Source organism: Chrysoperla carnea, chromosome 1 (assembly GCF_905475395.1).
Source record: "Chrysoperla carnea chromosome 1, inChrCarn1.1, whole genome shotgun sequence".
In the NCBI taxonomy this organism is placed as follows: domain Eukaryota; kingdom Metazoa; phylum Arthropoda; class Insecta; order Neuroptera; family Chrysopidae; genus Chrysoperla; species Chrysoperla carnea.
In genome coordinates, this window is record NC_058337.1 from 92,321,978 (window position 1) to 92,344,715 (window position 22,738).

Here is a 22,738-nt window from a genome sequence, read left to right on the forward strand (position 1 = left end):
GGTTTTTTTTTAAGGGATATTTATTACATTTAAACTTTTGTTCTATCTCTAACGGCTTACAAGATGGGTCCTACGGACGAAAGACTCAATTGATCTATGCTCATTTACGAACTCGACCTCAATTTTTAAGTCTTGAGTGCGCTGTAAAAATTTCAGCTTGATATATTTTTTCGTTTTTGAGTTATCGTTTTGACAGACAGACGGACAGACGGACAGACAGCCGAAAATGGACTAATTAGGTGATTTTATGAGCACCTATACTATATATTTTGTGCGTAGCATCAATATTTTTAAACGTTTCAAACTTGGGGCTAAACTTACTATACCATACATATTACACATATGCATGGTATAAAAAGACGCAGCCCAGAGGAAAAATTGTACATTTTTTTATTTAGTAATTATAAAAGGTGATTCATTTCAATTGAATGAATCATCGTATTCATGATTGATGATGATAAAAATATTAATTACTTGTTTTTTCAATTATCACCTCTAGAATTATATGTTTGTTGTTCGTACTATATTGGTTCTGTAGCTCATATATTGATGATGGTCATTAAGTAAAAATCATTATTCTTATAGTATTACAAACCGATTGTATCGATTTGATATTTACAAAATTATTTTTTGATTTAAGTGTTTAGTACTGGAAATTGCTGGTTAAATAAAGCTCTTGACAAATAATTCAGGACTATATTTTATCAAAATCTCGTATCTTCCTTGTGTGTATAATTTGAACTTCGAAAATTGAATTAAAAGTTCGAGTAAAGAATAATTTTGACACTTGAAAAATGTATTTGGTCTCATTTTTTAAACTCATTTCTGGTTTGAAAATGCATTTTTTTTTCAGAATGAGAAATTTAAATTTTTTGCACCATTTGGTTTTCTAATTTTTGATTAGCTTCAAAATTATATCGGAATTTTTTTTTCGCTTGAAAAACAGTATTAATGATCGAATATATTAGTTTGTCCAAATTCTTAATTATTGAACTTCCAACAAACTTTAGAAAAGTAATTGCACATTGTTTTGTTATCCGAAGTTTCCATTTATAATGATTGTGAAATGACATGCTTTTGATTAGCTTGGTATGGATCTATGCATCTATGTAACGAAATCTTTGAACTGGCTTTTCACCCACTTCAAAACGCCGAATTTAATTGAAACTTTGCACAATTTACAAGATCCGATGACAATACAATAATTTAATAAAAAGTTTGTCCGTTTATTCTGATCAGGCTCTTCAGGATTAACGATTAACTAATAAGTCTTTGATGGTGGAAGCGCAGAAAACATTCCCTAATATTAATAAATAATAGTTAAAAATAGAGCTAGCAAGCTCTTGATCCTTATTCACAAATGGCTCACGAACGTCACGTATTCACATTCGGGAGCCATTGGTGCTTAGTCATAGACGAATGAAAACTTAGAAAACGAGAAATGTAATTCTAATAAAACGAATATATCTTTGAAATTTTCCTTAGTATTTATTAAATATTTTGTCAAATAGCAAATTAAATGTTTTGAAGTTTTTAACTTTAATTAATGTAAATAAACTTAAATCTAAATCGGAATAATATTTCGTTATTTTTACCAAGTTAATTTTAAATTTTCGGAAGTAATTTTTAAATAAAAATATCATGTTTTAGAGACATCTGCATGCCATACAAAGTGAGAAAAAGTCAATGGACTAAGAATTTTGGCTCCAAGAAATCATAATTGAATAAATTTACTCATGTAAAACAAGTTTATTTAAAAAAAAAATAAAGCAATTATTACAACTGTAAATTAAAACAAACAAAAATCATAAAAATTGAAAATGCAAATGAAGTAGACTTTGATAAAACAAAAAAATTATTATTATCGCACAATAACAGCACATATGTCGGCCGCCGCCGCGCCTTTCATTTACACCTACACACGATTAATGTTTTTGTCAATTTACCGGCGACGTACAAAATCATCTCATAATAAATATATTATTTATGTTTGTACAAAAAGCTATTGAAGTGAAGTAATAATAATAGTAATTCATATTTTAATAAATTTATTTACTGCAAAAGTAAAATATTTATTAACAAGTGAAAACAAACAATCGACTGAGTTAATTGTTGAAATACCATGTATAGACAGTGTTTATTCTCATTACATATATACATTACACATATACCTATACATATCACTCATACTTAATAAAACTTTTGTTCACTAAATATAAGTGTTGTTTTATGTTAAAAATTTCTTAATTGAATTTTTTCCATCAAAAGGTTAGTGTTTAATGCCAAATTTGTACTTAATCGACTTTTATAGACGATAAATAAATAAAACTATTGTTCAATAAATATAAGTGTTGTTTTATGTTAAAATTTCTTAATTTTAATTTTTCCATCAAAAGGTTAGTGTTTTATGTCAAAATTGTTTTTCAATCGACTTTTATAGACGATTCCGCTATTGAATATTTTGTTATAGTTTATAAAAACTTATATGCAGTTGGTGGCGCAATCGGTTAAGGCGTTAGTACACTAATTGTGTTAATCAGAGTAACGTCGATTCGATTCCCACACGGACATTCATTTTTTTTTAAATGTATTTATTTTATTTTATTTTTATTTTTTGATGTATATCACCAATTCAAAGTTTATTCTCTTTATGTTTTGTCATTTTGGTTGTTAATATACTAATAATAATATTTAAGTGTAGTGTTTTAATACAGTATAGACTAATTATAAAAGCGTATTCTCGGCAAAAAAAAAAAAAAAAGTACTTTTATCTCTTAAGCTTCTTAAGCAGAGTAAATCCTAAACAGGCTACATTTATTATTTGGTAGTAATATGAAAAATGATGGAACAGAAAAACAAACTGCCCCTGGAGGGTAGGACAAATTGTCCAGAATTCCCCTCTGAAAACGCTTCAGGGCTCTCTGTGGATTCTTTGGGGAGAAAAATCTCGCCTTTTAAACATATAGATGGTACATCAATGGAATTAAACAACACAAACCCATTTTCTAGACGGGACTCCATTCAAAGAACCCCTCCAAGAAACAGAACCTATTCTTTACCAGAGTTACCGGACACAAATACAATAACCGGAATACAAAAAGGAAAGACCACAGAAACTGCCAATCCCCCGAAGAGAAAGAGAATGGACTTTACACCAGAAAAAGTCAAAGAAGATAGCAAAGATTCTATGAAGATATTTCTAAGTTCTTTAAACAAAACGGTTTATCAAATCGAAAAGCTCGAGAAAGTTATCAAGGACTGTTATAAGCCGAAAAAAGAATTTTGCGACATTAGTAGCAATCTATCGTTATTAGCTGAAAAACTTAAATCGGAAAAATTAAGAAGTTGGCTTATCGATTTGGAAAATAGTTCAGGATGTAAAGAAACAGAAGTGGAACTGCGCTACGAAAATCAAAATCTCAAGGCAAAAATTCAAAATCTTGAAGAAGCACAGAGGATATCCCAAAAACCTGAAACAATACAAATTCAGTGTGAGGAATGTGTCAAGGTTCAAACGCTCAATCAGCGAAGAGCGCAACTAACGACGGACATGAGTTTTGCTGGTTTCCAAAAAATAACAGAGGAGGACTGGAACATAGAAGTATTCCCCAAATGCAAAACAAAAAAAGAACATGCCTGGGAGATCTCAACAAATTGCGATGTAATACTTCCTTGCAGTGTAGGCATTGTATCTAATAACAAGGAGATTAATAGAGCAATAGACAAATTCGGGGGTCGAAATGGGCTTCAGGAACAAAACAAAAAGGAAGGAGATGTTGCAATCATGGCACATTCCATAGGCTTTCCTGACCCGACGGGAAACATCAGGTACGTCTCGCGGCGAATTTACTGCCCAATAGTTAATCATCGAAAAGAAAAATGCGAAGAAGAGTACAAACTCCTATTCAAGTCTCTAGAGACCATAAAAAACCATTTACTAGAGAACAGCCAAAAAGAAATTGTTATTCCTGATATGGAAGACACTACGGGTGATACAATTATGAAAATGTTGCAGTTTCTGCTCTATGGTACTGAAGTTCAAATATGTGTTAGCCGCGTAAATAAAGACGGAAATCTTCAACCCACGGAAAAAGACCAAGCAACGAGTAATGAACAAGGATCGAAAAGAAATAATAATAGAAATCCTCAGAAACCGAAACGAGATGCTCTTATAATACGAACGCAAGGAAAGAGCTATGCGGAAACACTCAAACGTATTAAAGAAAACATAAACCCAACAGAAATAGGAGTAAATATCCAAAATATTACAAGAACCCGAAATGGAGAACTATTACTAAGCGTTCAAAATGGAACAGACAAAATGGAGGCTTTAAAACAAAAAATAAGTGAGAAACTGCCAGGCATATCAACATCCCTTCTTATTAGAAAGAAAATACTCCACGTTAGGGACATGGACGAAGTAACAACGCTAGACGATATTAAAAGCGCTATACTCAACTCAGTTGCAGTAAAGCCCGAAGACTACGAAGTGAGAGCATTGAGACCCGCTTACGGCCACAGGCAAAATGCAACGCTTGTAATGCACGAAATGGATGCAGATAAACTCCTTCGGAAGGGCTCAATAAAAATTGGTTGGCTAAATTGTGCAATCACAGAAAGAGTCAAAGATACCCGATGCTTTAGATGTTGGGAACTTGGACATGTGAAGTCTCAATGCAAGGGCCCAGACAGACAGAATCTTTGTATGAGATGCGCAAAAGTCGGCCACAGGGCAGTAGATTGCCAAAATACGCCGTTCTGCATACATTGTAAACAAGAAGGGCATCAATCGAATAGTTTTAAGGGACATGTTGGTGCAAACAGAAGAGAAATGGTGAGAAACGAACAAAATGGCCCTCACAAAGATACTACAAATAAATTGCAATCGGAGCTACCCAGCGAATGACCTGGCTATTGTTACAGCTAGAGAGATAGGTGCCGGAATAGTTGTTCTCAGTGAGCCAAATAAAAGAGCTATTGCAAATAAGAATGACTGGATATACGATGCTGATTTGGACACAGCAATAAAAATATTGGACCGAAATATTGCTGTTAAGAATCAAGGAAGTGGTAAAAATTTCTGCTATGTTACTACGCCCTCATTTACAATTTATGGATGCTACGCATCTCCAAACAAGAAAATAGAGGAACTATCGGATATACTAGAGCAGATAGGAAACTGCATAAGAACAAGAGGCGTTGAGGCAATAGTTGTTGGAGATTTTAATGCAAAATCCCCACAATGGGGAATGATGGCGAACGATGCAAGAGGACAACTGGTTTCAGAATGGATAGCTGAACACGACCTAATCGTCAAAAATGTAGGGAAAAAACCGACTTTCCAAAGAAATGGCTACGGCTCGATACTTGATTTGACTCTAGCAACGACAGGAATTGGAAGAAAAATCACTCACTGGGAAGTAAGTGACATTGAATCTCTGAGTGACCATAATTATATCATTTTTGAAGTGAGGGAAGACATAAAGAACCATCATGTGAAAAAAATAGTAAGAGGTTGGAATACCAAGAAAATGGACGAGGACAAAAAATCCCAAGCCATTCAAGATTTTGTAAAATATTCCACAATCACACAACCGGCTAAAGAACTATCGGGCACGTTATCCAAAATATGCGATGCATGCATGCCAAAGAAAGGACTGACAAAGACGCGACAGCCCATGTATTGGTGGAACAACGAAATTGCAGAACTCCGCTAGAAATGCATCCGGAAACGAAGACAGCTTACGAGGGTTGCTAAAAAACACGATACTGCACTTAAAACAGTCCTGCAGGAAGAGTACGCCCTTTACAAAAAACGACTACGCAACTGCATCAAAACATCGAAAAAGAAAATCTGGGAAAGTGTACTTGACGACATTAATAGGGACGTCTGGGGTAAGGGATACGTCATTGTGAAGAAAAGACTCGTTGGGAACCCACCTAAATCCCAACTGACTATGAAAGCCACGGAGAATGTTGTACGATATCTTTTTCCGATACATGAACCCGTAAACTTTACTACCATTAAAGGATCCGATTTCAGAAACTTCACGGAAGAAGAACTAGAAGTGGCAGCAAGTAAGATCAAAAAAAACAAAGCTCCTGGTCCAGGTAACATACCACCTGAAATAATAAAAGAAGTAGCGCAAACTAAGCCGAAATATATTCTTGAAATATACAACGCGTTGGCAAAAAGATCAGAGTTTCCAAAGGAATGGAAAAGAGCCAAGCTTGTTTTATTGAAAAAGGGGGATAAGCCAGTTGAAAACCCTAGTTCATATAGACCTATATGCCTCCTCGATGTCGAAGGTAAACTGTACGAACACTTAATTCTCATAAGGCTCAAAAGGGAATTGGACCGTACCGGAAGCCTAGCAGACAACCAGTTCGGCTTCAGAGAGGGTAGACAGACAGTTGATGCTATTCGAAAAGTTATAGAAACAGCACAAAAAGCAGCTGCCTTCTCCAAGACATTTCGGCGCCTCTGTGCGGTTATCTCACTCGATGTTAAAAATGCCTTTAACAGTGCTTCGTGGCAGATCATTCTTAATGAGCTAAGGGTGAGGAAAATTGATGAAAGCCTTATCAGTTTAATAGCGTCGTATCTGTCGGAACGGGAAATAATACTAGAAGCAGAAGGAAAGGTCACAAAGAAGGAAGTCAGTAGTGGTGTACCACAAGGGTCTATACTAGGCCCAACCTTGTGGAATATCCAATACGACAGCCTACTGAAAATGAAACTTCCTATAGGAGTGGAGCTAGTGGGTTTCGCTGACGATATAGCTATGACTGTGGTAGCAACCAACGAGGAAACTCTAATGAATCACGGAAATACTGCCGTTCAAAGAGTGGTCCAATGGATGGAGAAGAGGAAACTGACAATAGCACCAGAGAAAACCGAAGCAGTTCTCTTAACAACTAAAAGAAACGTTGGTCTCATTGAGTTTGAGGTTCAAGGGGTCTCAATCCGTCCAGGCAAGGTTTTAAAGCAGTTAGGTGTTTGGTTGGACACCAAACTTAATTTTGGAGTGCACCTAGACAAGACTATACAGAAAGCCGAGAGAACCATGTCAGCATTATCGAGCCTCATGCCCAATTTGGGAGGACCCAGAGCCTCCAAAAGACGAATATTGTCCAGCGTAATTCATTCTCAATTACTTTACGCAGCTCCTGCCTGGCAACAAGCGATGAAGAAACAACACCTGCTGAGAAAGATGGTGAGACTGCAAAAGATCATTTGCATCAGAGTGTGCAGCGGATACCGGACAATTTCAGCTGAAGGTGCTGGTGTTATATCAGGCATACCCCCGATAGACCTATTAGTGGATGAAAGACTTCAACTCTATGAAGGTCGGCCTACTGAAGAAGTCAAAGTTAGCACAATGGAAAAATGGCAGAAAAGGTGGGAATCTGGGATCCATGGTCGCTGGACATGGAATTTAATTCCAAATATCAAAAACTGGATCGAAAGACCACACGGAGAGGTGGACTACTTTTTGACTCAAGCCCTGTCCGGTCATGGTTGCTTCAAAAAGTTTCTGTTTGACCGAAAAAGATCCGAAACCGATAAATGCCCTTACTGCAATCAGATAGATGACGCGGAATATACACTCTTTTTCTGCCCTAGATGGGAAGCAGCCAGAGAAATATTCCAGAGGAAAACAGGGGAGACTTTCACCTCGCAATCCATGATGAAAAGCTTGCTACTGTCACGAGACGAATGGATAAAGGCCTATGAAGTAGTGCGTGTCATTATAGAGACGAAAGAAAAAGAAGGCAGAGAGAAAACCTGATGTAATTTTAAAGACAGTACTCGCATTGAAGTAATGCTAACGCGGTTCCAATGCGAACTACTAGATTGAGGAGGGGTTTTAGTCGGTAGGAATCTCGACACTATCCACGAGGATGTCTTATGCAAGATTTCCCCTCCTCCTTACAAAAAAAAAAAAAAAAAAAAAAAAAAAAAAAAAAAAAAAAAAAAAAATATCACTCATACTTAACTGATAATCCCAAATTAATATATACTATAAAATTTGTTTGGGGGTTCATTACAAAAGTTTCTACGGTCCACAGCAATATAGTTTACCTCTTCATAAAGGCCAACTTTTAACAATTTTAGATCAGTAAAATTCATAATGTCATATGTTACTTCTAATAAAATATGTACCGCCGCAGGTAATATCAAAAATGTTTCAAAAATGTAATTTCAACGTTCTCATCAACAACTTCAACGATTCAATTTTTAATTAGAAAAATATTGTATGAAGGATTCCGTAGAATCAGACTATGTAATAGGTACAAGAAATAAATAACTTGTTTCTAAATACAAATTTAAAAATATATATAGTTAGTAATTAATTTAATTTTCATTCAGAATATTTTTTTATTATATATATTATATCTTGGCTTAGAAAATTTTTGTAAATAATTTTTTCAAAGAAAATATTAAAAGAATTTAGCATCATAAATATATCGTTAACTAGAGTCTGCGTTTATAAAAACCAAATTTGTGTACTAAATGTTTTAGGAGTCCCCACACTAAGTGCCCCTCGAAAATTTACGATTCGTATATGTTTGATCGTTTTGTTATTTATAGTCAGGTTTTGGTTGTGTGCCTCTTGCAATTTCAGCATATAAGCAAAGAGAAAATAAAATAAAATAAACTCAGAAAGCAAAAACTTTTGATACGTTTTTTATATTTTAATGACAAATTCGATGACATTGTGCCATTATGTACATGGGCTCCCCTGAACATGTGTTTTAATTAAATACCCTTTTTGCATTTGCAGTTAAAATATTTCTTAAACCCTCCTCAATTTTTTATTCATAACTACTCATAAAAAGGAACATACCTACTCAGAAAGTAAATATTTTATTCAAAATTTAGTTTAACCGCATAAAAAACCACACACCTCGTATACTTTATGTTACTTCTCTTAAAACATTTATTTAAAATAATAGAGTCGTACCTATCTCATGAGCATAAATCTTAGTTTTGGTGACTTTATTTACCCTTCTGAGTGTACCGATTGATCTATTTTGCCAGCTACCAACATTTGACTTCCTTCAAAGATGGCTTTTATATTGCGGGCAAAAAATCCATAGACAAAAATCACAGATCGAATTTGTAAATGAATGAAAAAAAAAAACTTAAACTGTCACAATTAAAAAGTATACCACGCCTGCTTGATTAAATGAAAAGTCTTGCTTAGAAACTGGTGTTTAGAAGACGCTTTGTAATTTTAGAACTTAATGAAAAACAAGTGAAAACAAACAATTGACTGAGTTAATTGTTGAAATACCATGTATAGGTAGTGTTGATAACTCTGTCACATTTCACATACATACATATCTGACATATTTAACTGATATTCTCATATAATGCGCAAGTGTTGATGCGCACTCGTTTGTTTTTTTGACGTCACGTAAATAACAAAAGATACTCACTTTGATATTAATACATACTATAAAATTTGTACCTAATAAACGCCCTCGTGGGTAAACAGTGATGTTAACAAAAAAATGTTTCAAACAAAAGTTGTTTATTTTTTTGTAAGGAACATTTTTTACATTTAAACTTTTATTCTATCTCTAACGGTTTACAAGATGAGTACTACGGACCCATGACCCAATTGACCCATGTTGCTCATTTACGAACTTGACCTCACTTTTTACGTCCTAAACACGCTGTAAAAATTTCAGCTTGATATCTCTTTTCGTTTTTGAGTAATCGTGACCACAGACGGACGGACGGACGGCCGGACGGCCGGACGGACGGACAACCGGAAATGGATTAATTAGGTGATTTTATGAACACCTATACCAATTTTTTTTTTGTAGCATCAATATTTTTAGGCGTTACAAACTTGGGACTAAACTTATAATACTATGTATATTTCATATATACATGGTATAAAAACTTATAATACTATGTATATTTCATATATACATGGTATAAAAACTTATAATACTATGTATATTTCATATATACATGGTATAATAAGAAATAAGTAGAAATTTCTACTCTACTTCAATATTGGTGATTAATTGGAGATCATTAATTTCTTAAAAATTATTCATTGAATCAAACCTACAGAATCATGAGATTTTAATAATTAATACTTGTCCGATTCAACTTTCGAGAAACTTGAAAACAGGGTTTTAATAAAACTAACTTATATTTATGTAAATACAAAAATGTTCAAAAGTTTAAATAATATTACATTCGTTTACTATAAGACATGCCAAAAGACAAGATCTGACAAGATTGATCATGTACTTCGACAAGATGGGTCATGTCATGTTTGACAATATGGGTCATGTACTTCGGTCTATGGAACGTGCCTTTCTACGATACATGACAACATATAAACATTAAACTTTGTAAATTTTGAACTCTGGTACTACACTTTTTCCTGCAATATATCTTGAACACCACTGTATGTGATAATATTAAAAATAAATGTATTCTGTAAAACTTATCAAACACATTTTTCAATTAGATACATTCACAATTATCCATGCGAAACTATGAGTGTACTCTCCATTTGAGTGAAAAATGAACCAGTGAGAATATACCTAATTAAAGTGGCATGCATTTGTCCATGTCGTTAAATATTCTACTCCAATTGATTTTAAGAAAACAGACAATATTAGAAAATTCTTAGATTGTGAACTTCCTATTATTAGCCACGGCAGGAAAAAGTTGTTTACTTCATTTTCGTTATTACCAAACTTAAAGAACCTAGAAAAAGTTTTTTGGAAGTATACAATTAACAAAAAGAGAGTGTGAGTTTGAGTACTTTGTGGCCTCATACAATTATCATAATCATATAAGAAAATGAGGCCACATATGAACTTTAATGTTTAGCCCAATAAGAGGCTTCAATATTGGGTTTTTCAATTAAAATATCAGCACCATTATGTCACATATATCAACCATCGCCTTCGATTACCTTTACATAAAACAGCCTTTTAATCCAATAATATAACTCAACAAAAAATAGCAATTTTTAGCTTATTATTTAACGCGCGCAATAACAATCACTAACAGACAAAATTCAAAAAAACAGGAGCTTGCCGAACAGGAAGAAGCTTATATGGAATTTAGAGTAGTCGAAAAAAAAGCTCCCAAATGCCACCAAAAAATCAGTTTTTTTTTTTAAACAAAAGCGTGTGCATTTTTTTTTAACTACGACAAGTATTAGCATTTAGTAGAAGACGACATTACTAGCAAAGGTTTCTTTTTGTTTTAGAGCACTGAAAGTGGAGCTAGAATAGAAGAGACCTATTCGCAGCTCGTTTTTGATATCCCCATCAATGCGTTTTGTAAACATGTATTTTTAGTCTAAAAAAGATTTTTTGTTATATATCTTTAATACTTTTAGTTTGTAAAATATTTTTGCTTATTCTCAAAATTTACGACAAGATGAATCGATTAGAAAAGTTTTAGGTTCCTAGGTAACCTACATTTGTTAAGAAACATAGTTCCTAAAAATTGAAAAAACGTCATATTTATTTAAAAGACTGAAAAGACCCTTTAAACTCAGTAACGTAGAAGTGACTCAGTAATGCACTGTTCATTTTTATTGAATTCTAGCGTGTGTATATTTTTAATAAATTTATATGAATATTTTCATAATTCACAAAACTCGTAATTTTAAGTATGCTACACTGCTAATCATATTGTATATTAAATATATAGTAATATTATTAATAACACAAACTATTTATTATACAGTATTGGAAAATCACCATTAAAGGACATTACTTTTCAAATAATTTAAAATGAGTGACAACTGAACAGTTGTATACGTGACACAAACAAGCATGTGTTTCCAGCTAATTATATCGTAAACTTTGAAGAAATACAGTCAGTCAGTCATCAACTCAGTCAACTTGGTGCTATTGCTAGAGTGTTGATGTTGCTTGTTTTTGTTGTTGGTTGGCGGCATGGCGTGGCGTGGTAGGTATGGGTTAACTATAATAATAACAGAGACTTTTAAGTTATATTCGTATCACGTATATTACTGTTCTATTGTCACTCACTTCAAGAGAGAGGATTGATAAAATTGGTTTTATTCGCCTACTTGATGTTAGAAATATTAATAGAATTTAGAATTCCGTATACATAAATTTAGTCTTTACGTTCGTTGAGTATCCGATGTACTACATAGCTTGGGTTCAGAATCTGATAGTGAAATTTACGAACATCATGAAAAAATTTGACAAGTAATGACACCATTTGGTGACATAGTTAAACACAGCTTTGACACCTCTTGCGGAGAAAATTGGGAATTATTTCATTTTAAAATTTTTAACACAGCACCTTATGGAAGAACTCGTAATAATGTTAATTGTACAAAAATTAAGCGGTGATTGAGCTTCAAAAAAGTTTTAATCATGAAGAAAATTATCAAAGATTCTGTTTATGCAAAAAAAGCAATTTACTTTACGGTTCTTTCCAAAAAAATAGTCAAATTGATGTAAAAATTTTAACTTCTACGATATTTTTAAATCATTTAATATATTTACGTGATAAATTATTTTTATTCATAATTTTATTCAAAACTTAGATTTAAATTCACTAAATATATAAGTTAGTTGACTAGTCATGTGACGAGCGAACTACTTAAACCTTCAAGGATTAATATCTAGAACTCAGCCCCAAAAACGTTAGCAGAACTTACACAGTTAACTTTAGGCTTTTTAAAGAGGTGTGCCATTTTTGATAATTTTTTATGAATTAGATATGGGAATAACCGAAATAGCTGGCTACACGAGACGGATGTATTTAATGGAACAAAATACTAAAAATGTCTTATCCTATCAATAAAACCCCGTGTATAGAGGATCAAATCATATAATATATCGGAAGGGTCGATTCCCGGTATGTGTTTCTTCTGCCATAATGGACATTTTCTAACAGCAAATACAAAATCTTATAGAATCTTTTATACTTAACCGCAATTATCATCCTCCGAATCAATTTTAAATTTTAAGACTTAATACTAATTCAACTAGAATCTACAGCTATTCGAACTCACATTTGACCATTTTCTAAGTTTTCCTTCTTTTAAATTTATTTCTTACTTGCACAAATAAATAATTTCCTTTTCATCAATCAGTTTTTTTTATATGTAAAAAATATTAATATTCGAAATGAAAAATCCATTATGAAATTGACACAATATTAAGTAGGTACTTTTTTGTTTGTTTTTTGGAATGAGTAACGATTATTACTTTACAAAAAAAAATAACAAGATTCAATCATATTAAAGAAAAAATGAAAGTCCATAGACATTTTTAAAGAAAAAATTATGATGGTCAGGATCGAATTTATTTTTACCCGACTGTTAAGGAGTGGTTATGTTTTTCGCCTGTATCTTGTATGTATATTTGTCTGTAAATTTCTTTCTTACCTCCTATTTTCCAAACGGCTCTACAGATTTCAACATTTAAAGTATCATTATATTTGTCTAAAAAGTGTTTTTAGATAGATTTTTGAAAAAAGAATACAAAGTGGCGGATTTTTAAAGCAAAATAATAATACGTTAATAAAAAAAAATACAAAACCTATCGAGTAGGGTATAAAAATAAAGTAAATTAAAAGAGCATTACAAAAATATATATAAGCTATATATGTTTAAATTTAATTAGGAAGACTAAATTGGCTTAAAGGTTTTAACATAGTATATTGAAAGGGTTTTTTTAGTGCTGGGACACTAAAAAGTCTTATATAAAACAAATAATTTAAAAAATAGAAAACCCAACATAGCGACTTTAACAGTCGGGACCCATTAAAATCTAGACCGGCTCAAACCTTCCCAATAATGAGCCCTGACTGTTAAAGTCGCTACGTAAACTACTGGACTTGTTTTTTCCTTTTCAGATTTTATTTAAGGTAGTACCAGCATGAAATCACTTTTCGACAGATTTGGCCGAATTTTTTTTCTCGGGTTTATAATAGCTTTATTTATGAATTCCTAAAATTTCATAATTTTTGACCGTTTAAATCGCGAGATATTTAAAGACAAAGTTCGCGATTTTGAGGTTCATGTCCCATTTAAAGCATGTAAAATGTCCGGTCTCTCCAACTATTTTTTATGATATTATTATATTTTGAAGAAAAAGTAGAAAAAAATGTTTATACAATACAATTCTAAAAAAAAAATTTAGAAATTAATTTTCACTTTCGAGATATTAATTTTGACGTAAATTGATCGAAATTGGGACGTTGGCATAATTATTTCCCATTTTAAACGGTCAAAATTTCTGAAACTTTGGTAATTAATAGTAAGCATTATTAAATTCTTAAATTTAATTTTTCGTTAAATTCTGTCGAAAAAAAAATTGTACCATTGCTTTAACATAGAAACTGCAAATACCATGCTGGAACATCCTTAACGCAGATTTAATTTTTTTAAATTATATATTTTTGTATATTGTCTTTCCGTAGTAGACAACTAACTACTATAGTAGACGAGACTTCGGTAAAGTATTCGCTTTACTTCATATTCTTAAATATTAATTTTTATAATATGATAATTGTACGTCTCGGAAACTCTACAATGATACGAGGCAACTGCAATAAATGTTTTTAAGCCATTTCATTAAAAGTTAGAAACGTAACATTTATATTCACGTAGTTTTAAGAATATTTCTAAATTTTTGCCCCTTTTTTTTTGGCATTGCAAAGCGAGAAAATGTGATTTCTAAAATAAAATTAATAATTACAGATACAAAAGGAAATTTTTTTCAAATATTTTTGACCCTTCTTGTGTGGCCTCTGGGGCTGGTCTGGTATCTCTGCTGAATATAATTGAGTCATTATTTTATTCACTAATTATCAAATTAGTGAAAAAAAAGTTTTACGAGACAAACATTTTTTTAATTTACTAAGATTTGAATTTTTTTCGTATTAAGCCTGGAGCTATTTTAAATTTGCAGACCTGCATACTATCATGTAAAATAATTTGCGTTGAATAAAAAAAAATGTTTATTAGATTAATTATTTAATTTAAAACAAATAAATTAAACTGAAGGTCAATTATAACTTTAAATAATATATATTATATGTTATATTTACTTTTTTGGGTAAATAATTCCAATTAAATTAATTTATTTTTGCAAAAATAATTATTTAAATAAAAATTTTACAAAATAAATATTTCAATTAATTATTATAAACTTGTTGGGTGTCCATGATTTAATTTCACTATGACTACATACAGGGTGATTCGTAAGACTAGTCAAAATAAGGCAGATTTATGTCTGATACTATTATTAGAACAAAACATTACACACATAAACATTAAAATGGGTATTTCCATTGATATCTCTTTTATCAAGAAGTTTTATTTTAATGCACGATTATGCAGACAGAAGAACATGTATGAGAGTGCATACTTTTCAATGAATTTTCAACCCCCGAACCAAAAAAGCAGTGTTATAAGTGTGACCACTATATGTATGTGTATGCCTGTGGCATCGTAACGCTTAAATGAATGAACCGAATTTTTATTTTCTTGTTTCGTTTGAAAAGAAATTTATTGAAGAAGGTTCTAAGCTATGTTTCAAGAACAAATTTAGGGTTCCGTACTCGAAACAACCAAAAAAAAGCTATAATCCTCAAAATCGGTTAAGTTTGAAGAAGGCTCTAGGGAAAAAGGTAAGTTAATGGAGAGTGTTCTTAGATATGTTTCAAGTGTGAGTAGGCATTAGTACTATACAAAACCTAGGCAGAACGTTATTCTATACAACTGCAGCATTGCCTTAATAGTTCAAACACCGATTTTCCATAAATTTATGCCTCTCCAGCGCGTATACCTCCAACTTCTGGGAAAAACAATTTCAAAATCAATATAGCAATTTTATATTGAGAATCAACTTATAATACACCCTTTAAGGTAAATTTTTTTGGATACATGTTTTTTTATTCTTGTAACGAATTTTTCCCATTTTTTGTATTCCTCGTAATTTGAAGTTTACTGATTTAATTTTATGGGCCAACATTCAAGATAACATGCAGCGACACGTAGCTTAAGAGTATATTAAGAACTAGCGACCCGTCCCGGCTTCGCACATGTACAATGCTGATAAGAAATATACTACAGAATGTCTTTATATACATACCTACAAAAATGTCTTTATTTACGATATCACATTAAAAACCTCTACAATTATATCAGTGTTTCTCTAGTATATTATGCATGTATTATACATATAATCTTTCCTCTTGAATCCCTCTATCCATTAAAAAAAACCGCATCAAAATCCATTGCGTAGTTTTAAAGATCTAAGCATTCATAGGAATAGGCAGCGGGATTCGACTTTGTTTTATTCTTTGTTGTGATTATCATTTAGTTAAAGTAAATTACTATTAAGTAAAATTATATAATTCGGAGACTCTTTTAATCTGAATGAACTAAAAAGTTTTCCTAACCTTAAAAATGTAACTGAAACTATTTTTTTTTTTCGTATAATTTCGTCGATGGGTTTAGTTGCCATAATTTTACTGTTTTCAAAATAATTTCCAATACTGTAGAATGTTCTATCCTTGTTTTATCATAATTCACATGTCATCAGTACACATATTCATTTTATTTTACATTTTTTTTTAAACAACGACTGTCTTCTATATAATTATTAATCAAAATGATGTTATGTTAACTAATAATTATTTTTATATAAATAAGTTTATTAAATGGTTTAGAAAATTTATCAAAAATGTCAAAAATAAAAAAATAACAACAACTTTGATGTTGCAGACTTAAATATTTGATTATAAATTTTATTTTTTAATAATTTCTTATACAAAGAAATTTTTTCTGATACCCTACAACCAATCATAATAAATATGGTTTGGTAGCCTATAGAGTTTTCAGAGTTTACTACCGAACAAAGATAAATATAATTTCTAAATTAGTTTCTAAAAACTTAATTCTACCCATCTAATATAAACCAAAGTTGTATTTATACAATTTTCATAAAGATTTTTTCGACTGTTAAGAATGAGACCCCATTTTCGCAATTGTACCTTAATTTTACTAAAAAAAATTTCTATTTTCGTATGTTTTTCATTATTCTTTTTTTTTAATTATAAAAATTATTTTTTATAATGAACTTTTTCTATAACACACCTGAAAACAATTCTGAAAGCTTCTACAAAAGAAGATTGTGCTTATTTTGCCTATTCGTCCGGAATTCAGTTACATATTTTCGAAACTTCAACCTTTTTAAGAATGAGCTATGCTTAAAGAAGATTCTAGGTCCCGTTTTCTAGAATTTTTAAAAGCAAACAAAAAATTAGCAGGTGAAGCCTCAACCCTATTGATTCATCTTAACAATGAGCAATAATAGACTCGCTTGGCATGACGTCAAATAAATTACATAATTGCACATAATCCGACTTAACGACTATTAGACCGTGACCTCATGAAATAAAATTTTTATGATTTTTTTATTGTCATATAGGGTTATAAAAGGAACTAGAGGTAAGTTTTATACTAAAGAAAGGTAAGATTTTAATCGTGGTCAGATTGTTGAATTAATGAAATTTTTTTTTCATGGTTTTCGATGGTTTTTAATTTGGCTATGGAACATATTATACACACAGTGTGTTCAGCTCAAAAGTATCCATCCTTAATAACTCTTGACCTGATGTGATTATTATTTTTATTATTATAGAATTTTAGATTTCATCCCTTCACCCCACCCACTCCTATTTTGAAATTTCAAATGGCACACCCAACCTTGTGATACTTCATTTTAAAGGGGTTAAAATTCTCTATGCAATCATGATCAAATAAATGAAATTAATCTATTGGTTCTAAATATAGACTACGCAGAGGATGGACGGTATGAAATTCATTATTATTAGCAAACATTGCGGAGTGTATACACTCTTGAAATAAATTACAGTCGTAAGAAATTAATTCATGCCATGTTCGAAATGGCGGCCATTATTTTGAAAACAGAATTACTAATAGTATTTAATCTATCTTATTAATAATAATGAATTTCATACCTTCCATCTTCTGTGTAGTCTCCCTTAAGAACCAATCGATCGATTTCCTTTTTTTTTTTTATCAAAATCGAATAGAGAATTTTAGGCTCTTTAAATGAAGCATCTCAAGGTAGGGCGTGCTGTTTGAAAGTTGGGGTGACTGGGCGTTAAGCGATGAAACCTAAAAATAATCTACGTGTTTTCACTCAAAACAATAATCACAATCAGGTTAAGAGTTAATAAGGGTGCATACTTTTGAAATGAACCAACACAATGCATTCAAGAAAATAGCTGGCGGTTTACAACTCTTGAATGGTTTCAAAAATGCTCCCTGCCTTTCTTTACATTTATTGCTCTGTTAATCGTTTTCGTTCAACTGCGCAGGCAAAAAAAACCAACAACAACAATAAAAACTGCTTAAATCGAAAAACTCAAGTTTCATAAATTTGACACCCGAGCCTCCTTTAAAACCTTGACTTTCTTTACTACCAAACTCACCTTTATCAATCCTACAATAAGTACACAAAAAGAATTGTAAAAATTTGGCTATATTCTGTGCTCACGGTCTATTATATTACTAAGAAACTATCAACAGAATCTAGAGCAGTATAGAAACAAGGCAGTGAAATTTATTTTCTGTGTATAATCGGTAAGTGCATTAATGTTTCATATATTTTTATAAGTTTAAAAATTTTTATAAATTCTAAAATCTGTGAAAGCTATATTTTCAACAAAATCAACAATGAACAAATTTTTTATCGAAATTTTTCTAAAAGATAAATAATGGTCTTTCGCCTTTTGAAAATTTTTCCATTGTTCTTCTACACATACGTGTGAATTGTAAAAGGAAAAATAAAACAGATAAAAAGGATAAATATGGTTGTCGGTTTATATATTTGTGGATGAGTTTTGTTCGTCCTAAATGTGATATGATCTAGAAAAGAAATTTTCATCAATCTTATACTCTGTGTGTACTACTATTATTATATTATTATACGTATGACTATGATTTGATACAATGAAAACGAAGAATATCTACAGAGAGTGTCATAATCAAGGCGCTTTTAAAAAAACTTTTCATACCCTGTGTCGTAAATTTATATCAGGGTGTACTAATTTTAGTGCCAAGTTTTTAACGCTTAGGAATATTTATGCCACAAACGAAACTTTGGTAAAGGTGTTTATGAAATTACCTAAGTCCATTTTAGCCTGCCCGCTCAAGGGTAAATACGATAACTCAAAAACGAAAAGAGAAATAAAACTAAAATTTTCAAGACGTAAAAAGTGAGATTGAATTAGTTTGGTCAATTGGGTTAACTGAGCAAGTTTCGTCAATTTTGTCTTGGGTCTGGGTGCCATCTTGAATGCCCTTAGAACTATAAGTTTAAATTTTCAAATTGTAATGTTCCTTATAAAAAAATTTACAACTTTTGTTTGAAACATTTTTTATTAAATATAATTGTTTAAATTTGGTGTCAATTTTCTTTAAAACTATAAAAGGTAGGAAGTTTAAAATTTGCAGGTATCTTAAGCAAGTGGTATTGTAAAAGATTCTCGATGACCAAAACAAATGGTGGCATTAAGGTGACCATAATTTTGTTGGTTTTATAAACTTTTCTAATTTATTAATAATAATGCAAGCACTGACATTCCACCTTTTATAAAGGGTATTTCAATAATTAACTTAGTCAATTGTTTGTTTTCAACGTCAATTTGTAGGTTTTCAATTGCTAAAAAGGTTTTCCATGACACGTATTCTCATGATTTTTCGAAATTTGATGTTTATGTCTTAAATATCGTATACAAAATTTGTAAGTAAGTAAACCTATAAATTATGATAAGCCTCAACAAAAGCCTATAGATTTTGTATTTACAGATAATTTTTTAAACCAAAATGTTTTTATTTAGGCATTTTTTTTACACAAATATGTTACAAGTAGATTAAAAATATTAAAAGTTTCTCAAATTTTTAAAAACTTCTATGGGCTGCAATAAGGGTTTAAAAGCCCTTATTTTATGCTCATCTATAGTACAAAGTACTTTCAAATGATTTGTAAATAACTCTGAATCTCTATCATGAAAACTAATTTAAAATAAGTCTTTTAAAAAACATCACTTTTTTTGAGACTCTGTGTATCTGTTTATATGGTTTAAAAACATATAATACAGTTGTTATTTTGATAAGTTTTACTTGAAAGATTTAAATCAAATGATTTAAAATTGTTCTCTTCAACAGTTCAACTGCTTGTCTGTGATAGAATTCATTTTGCTATATTATTTGAGTTGTATGTATATGGTATATACACTCTGTGCACATAGATTGTTGACTTCATATTACTATTTGTGTAAAGAATTAACTTTATAAAGTTAGACAAAAATTTACCCCAAAGTAAAATTTTTAAACTTTTACCTAACATCTAATATATTTAAATGAACTTTCGTACCTGCATTAAATATTAAAACTCTTCACAATAAACTATTTGCAGAAATTTCAAAAAACAAACTGGAAATATAATTAATTCCCATTTACAAAAAGTTGATTGATTCCTGATATGTATTCATAGTCGGATAAAGGAATACATAAAATAGCCATTCTTATGGAGTCCTCAATAACAGCTCCGATTTTGATGATTTTTTTAAAATAATTCTTTTTATTTTTTTATTTTTTAAAATCAGAAACATTTCAGAAGGGGGAAATAATCTAGACGGGGAAATAGGCATTGTCGCGACTGATATATCATCGCGATGCCTGAATCGCTAATGATAGAAGTTTGAAAGTTCGAGAGAATATTGAGTTTTTACTGTGAGTGTCATTTAATAAGGATTTTTCGAAATTCATCCTCTAAAAGGGTGAAATAGGGAATGAAAGTTTTTGTGAAAATATATACAAATCATCATTTTTGAGTTCTCTACTTAACCGATTTTAAAAATTCCTTCGCTTATATAATGCTACATTATAAGCAAGTAACATGGGCTGTATTATATTTTCAAAAATTAGCGTTCCGCTTCAAAATTAAATTATTAAAAAAAGGAACCGTCATTTTTGAGTTCACTACTAATCCGATTTTTAAAAATTTTATCACCGATAGAATTCTACAGTTTTATGGAATTATATAATCGTTTTGAATATTGCGGCATGTACCTTTTTACTTATTATTTTTTTGAGTAGAATACCGTTGGGACTTGAAAAACAAAATATTACCATTATGATTCTCCGCAGAAAAATTTGTATCGATTAATCGCGATTGTATTGGCATTCACCAAAAATTATGTCCCAAAGCTTTGTGCACGGTTTAAGTTTATAAAAACGATTACCTAAGTACCTACATTTAAAGTTTAAACTCACAGATATCGATTTAATAATTTATACAGAAACTGCCACAACGATAATTCCACCTATACTTATTTATGGAAACAAAACATAAATTTTGCTGCTCCAGGGAATAAAATTCCTCTATTATAGGTATAGTTCACTAACTTTTCTCGAACAAAGTATACAAGCAAACGGCCAATTAACATGTCTCTTATAATATTTGTCGAACCTTTATTATACTATTAAACACTTTCAAATAATTGCACAAAATATGTACATTGCAGAGCATATTATTTCAAATTTAGCCCTCAGGCTGTGTACAATACACATATAGACAATGTTGATTATATATCAAATATATCTATTGTCAATGAATCGATTTGGAAATAAGAAAATGCGAGAGATTGAGATTCTTTATTAATCTAGCTGTGTCTTGCATATTTATTGGACCTGGTTTGGAGCTTAAACCAACAAAGGTGCAACAAAAACAATCGACTCCAAAATCCGACATGTTATAGGTTACCTAGGAAACTAAAACTTTTGATCGATTCAGCTTGCCATGAATTTTGAGAATGTTCAAAAATATTTTACAATCTGCCAATTTGTATTTTTGGTTTAAAATTTATTTCATTAAAAGAAAAAAAATGAGTTGTGAGTTATCAAAAGTTAAGCATAATAGAGATAATTTAAAATAAGTACAATTTTATGTTATATCATATTAAATATCCTGATCAAAAAAATTGTGGATTATGTACGCACATATTGTTTTGACTTCTAAATCAGAAGTATGCCTTTTTAAACTAATATTACAATTAATTTATAAAGTTAAAACAAGGATCTGACTTCTTAAATTAATACATTAAATTTTCAGCATTAACAATGCGCAGGTAAGCCAACAGATTTTTGTAAGAAAAGTATCAAGAGCGAAAAAATAAATAAAAAATAATTAAAAGGAACTAATTTACTTCAACCTTACAAAGTAGCGTACCACAAAACTAATATTTAAAATTCATTACTAATAAAGTTATTTTTATTTTCCAGTAATTTTTATCCTGTTATACATTTTCATTTTGTTTGGAATTATATTTTTTTTTTGGACCGATGTTACAAAATTGAACATGTGCATAATCAATCATTTAAACCAACTAAAAAATCAAAGCAAATCTGAGTAAAAAAGTAAGCGCTGCATTTATCATGTACGAAGATACGATAGGAACATAGTTCCTAAAGAGTGGCCCGCGATACCTCTCGTTCTTTTAATATTCTCCCTTTTTCCACTAAGTACCTACTTTTTCTCCCAGTTTAAAATTCATAAAAGATCTTTCTAATTTTCTTGACCCTCTTCTTAAAATTGTTTTTTCTATAATTACTGAAAAATACAGAAATACAAAATACAAAACGTTTCAAAGATCAAATGT

General features: G+C 30.9%; 1 protein-coding gene across 1 annotated transcript in view; it reads left to right on the forward strand.

Moving 5' to 3' along the window:
• Positions 1–3,142: 3,142 nt before the first annotated feature.
• LOC123292172 overlaps positions 3,143–22,738 on the forward strand; it is a 167,345-nt gene continuing 147,749 nt past the window's right edge. The window contains exons 1-2 of the mRNA XM_044872734.1: positions 3,143–3,828; positions 4,928–5,420. Of these exons, the coding sequence (XP_044728669.1) occupies positions 3,143–3,828; positions 4,928–5,420 (1,179 nt within the window). The remainder of the gene's footprint in view (positions 3,829–4,927; positions 5,421–22,738) is intronic.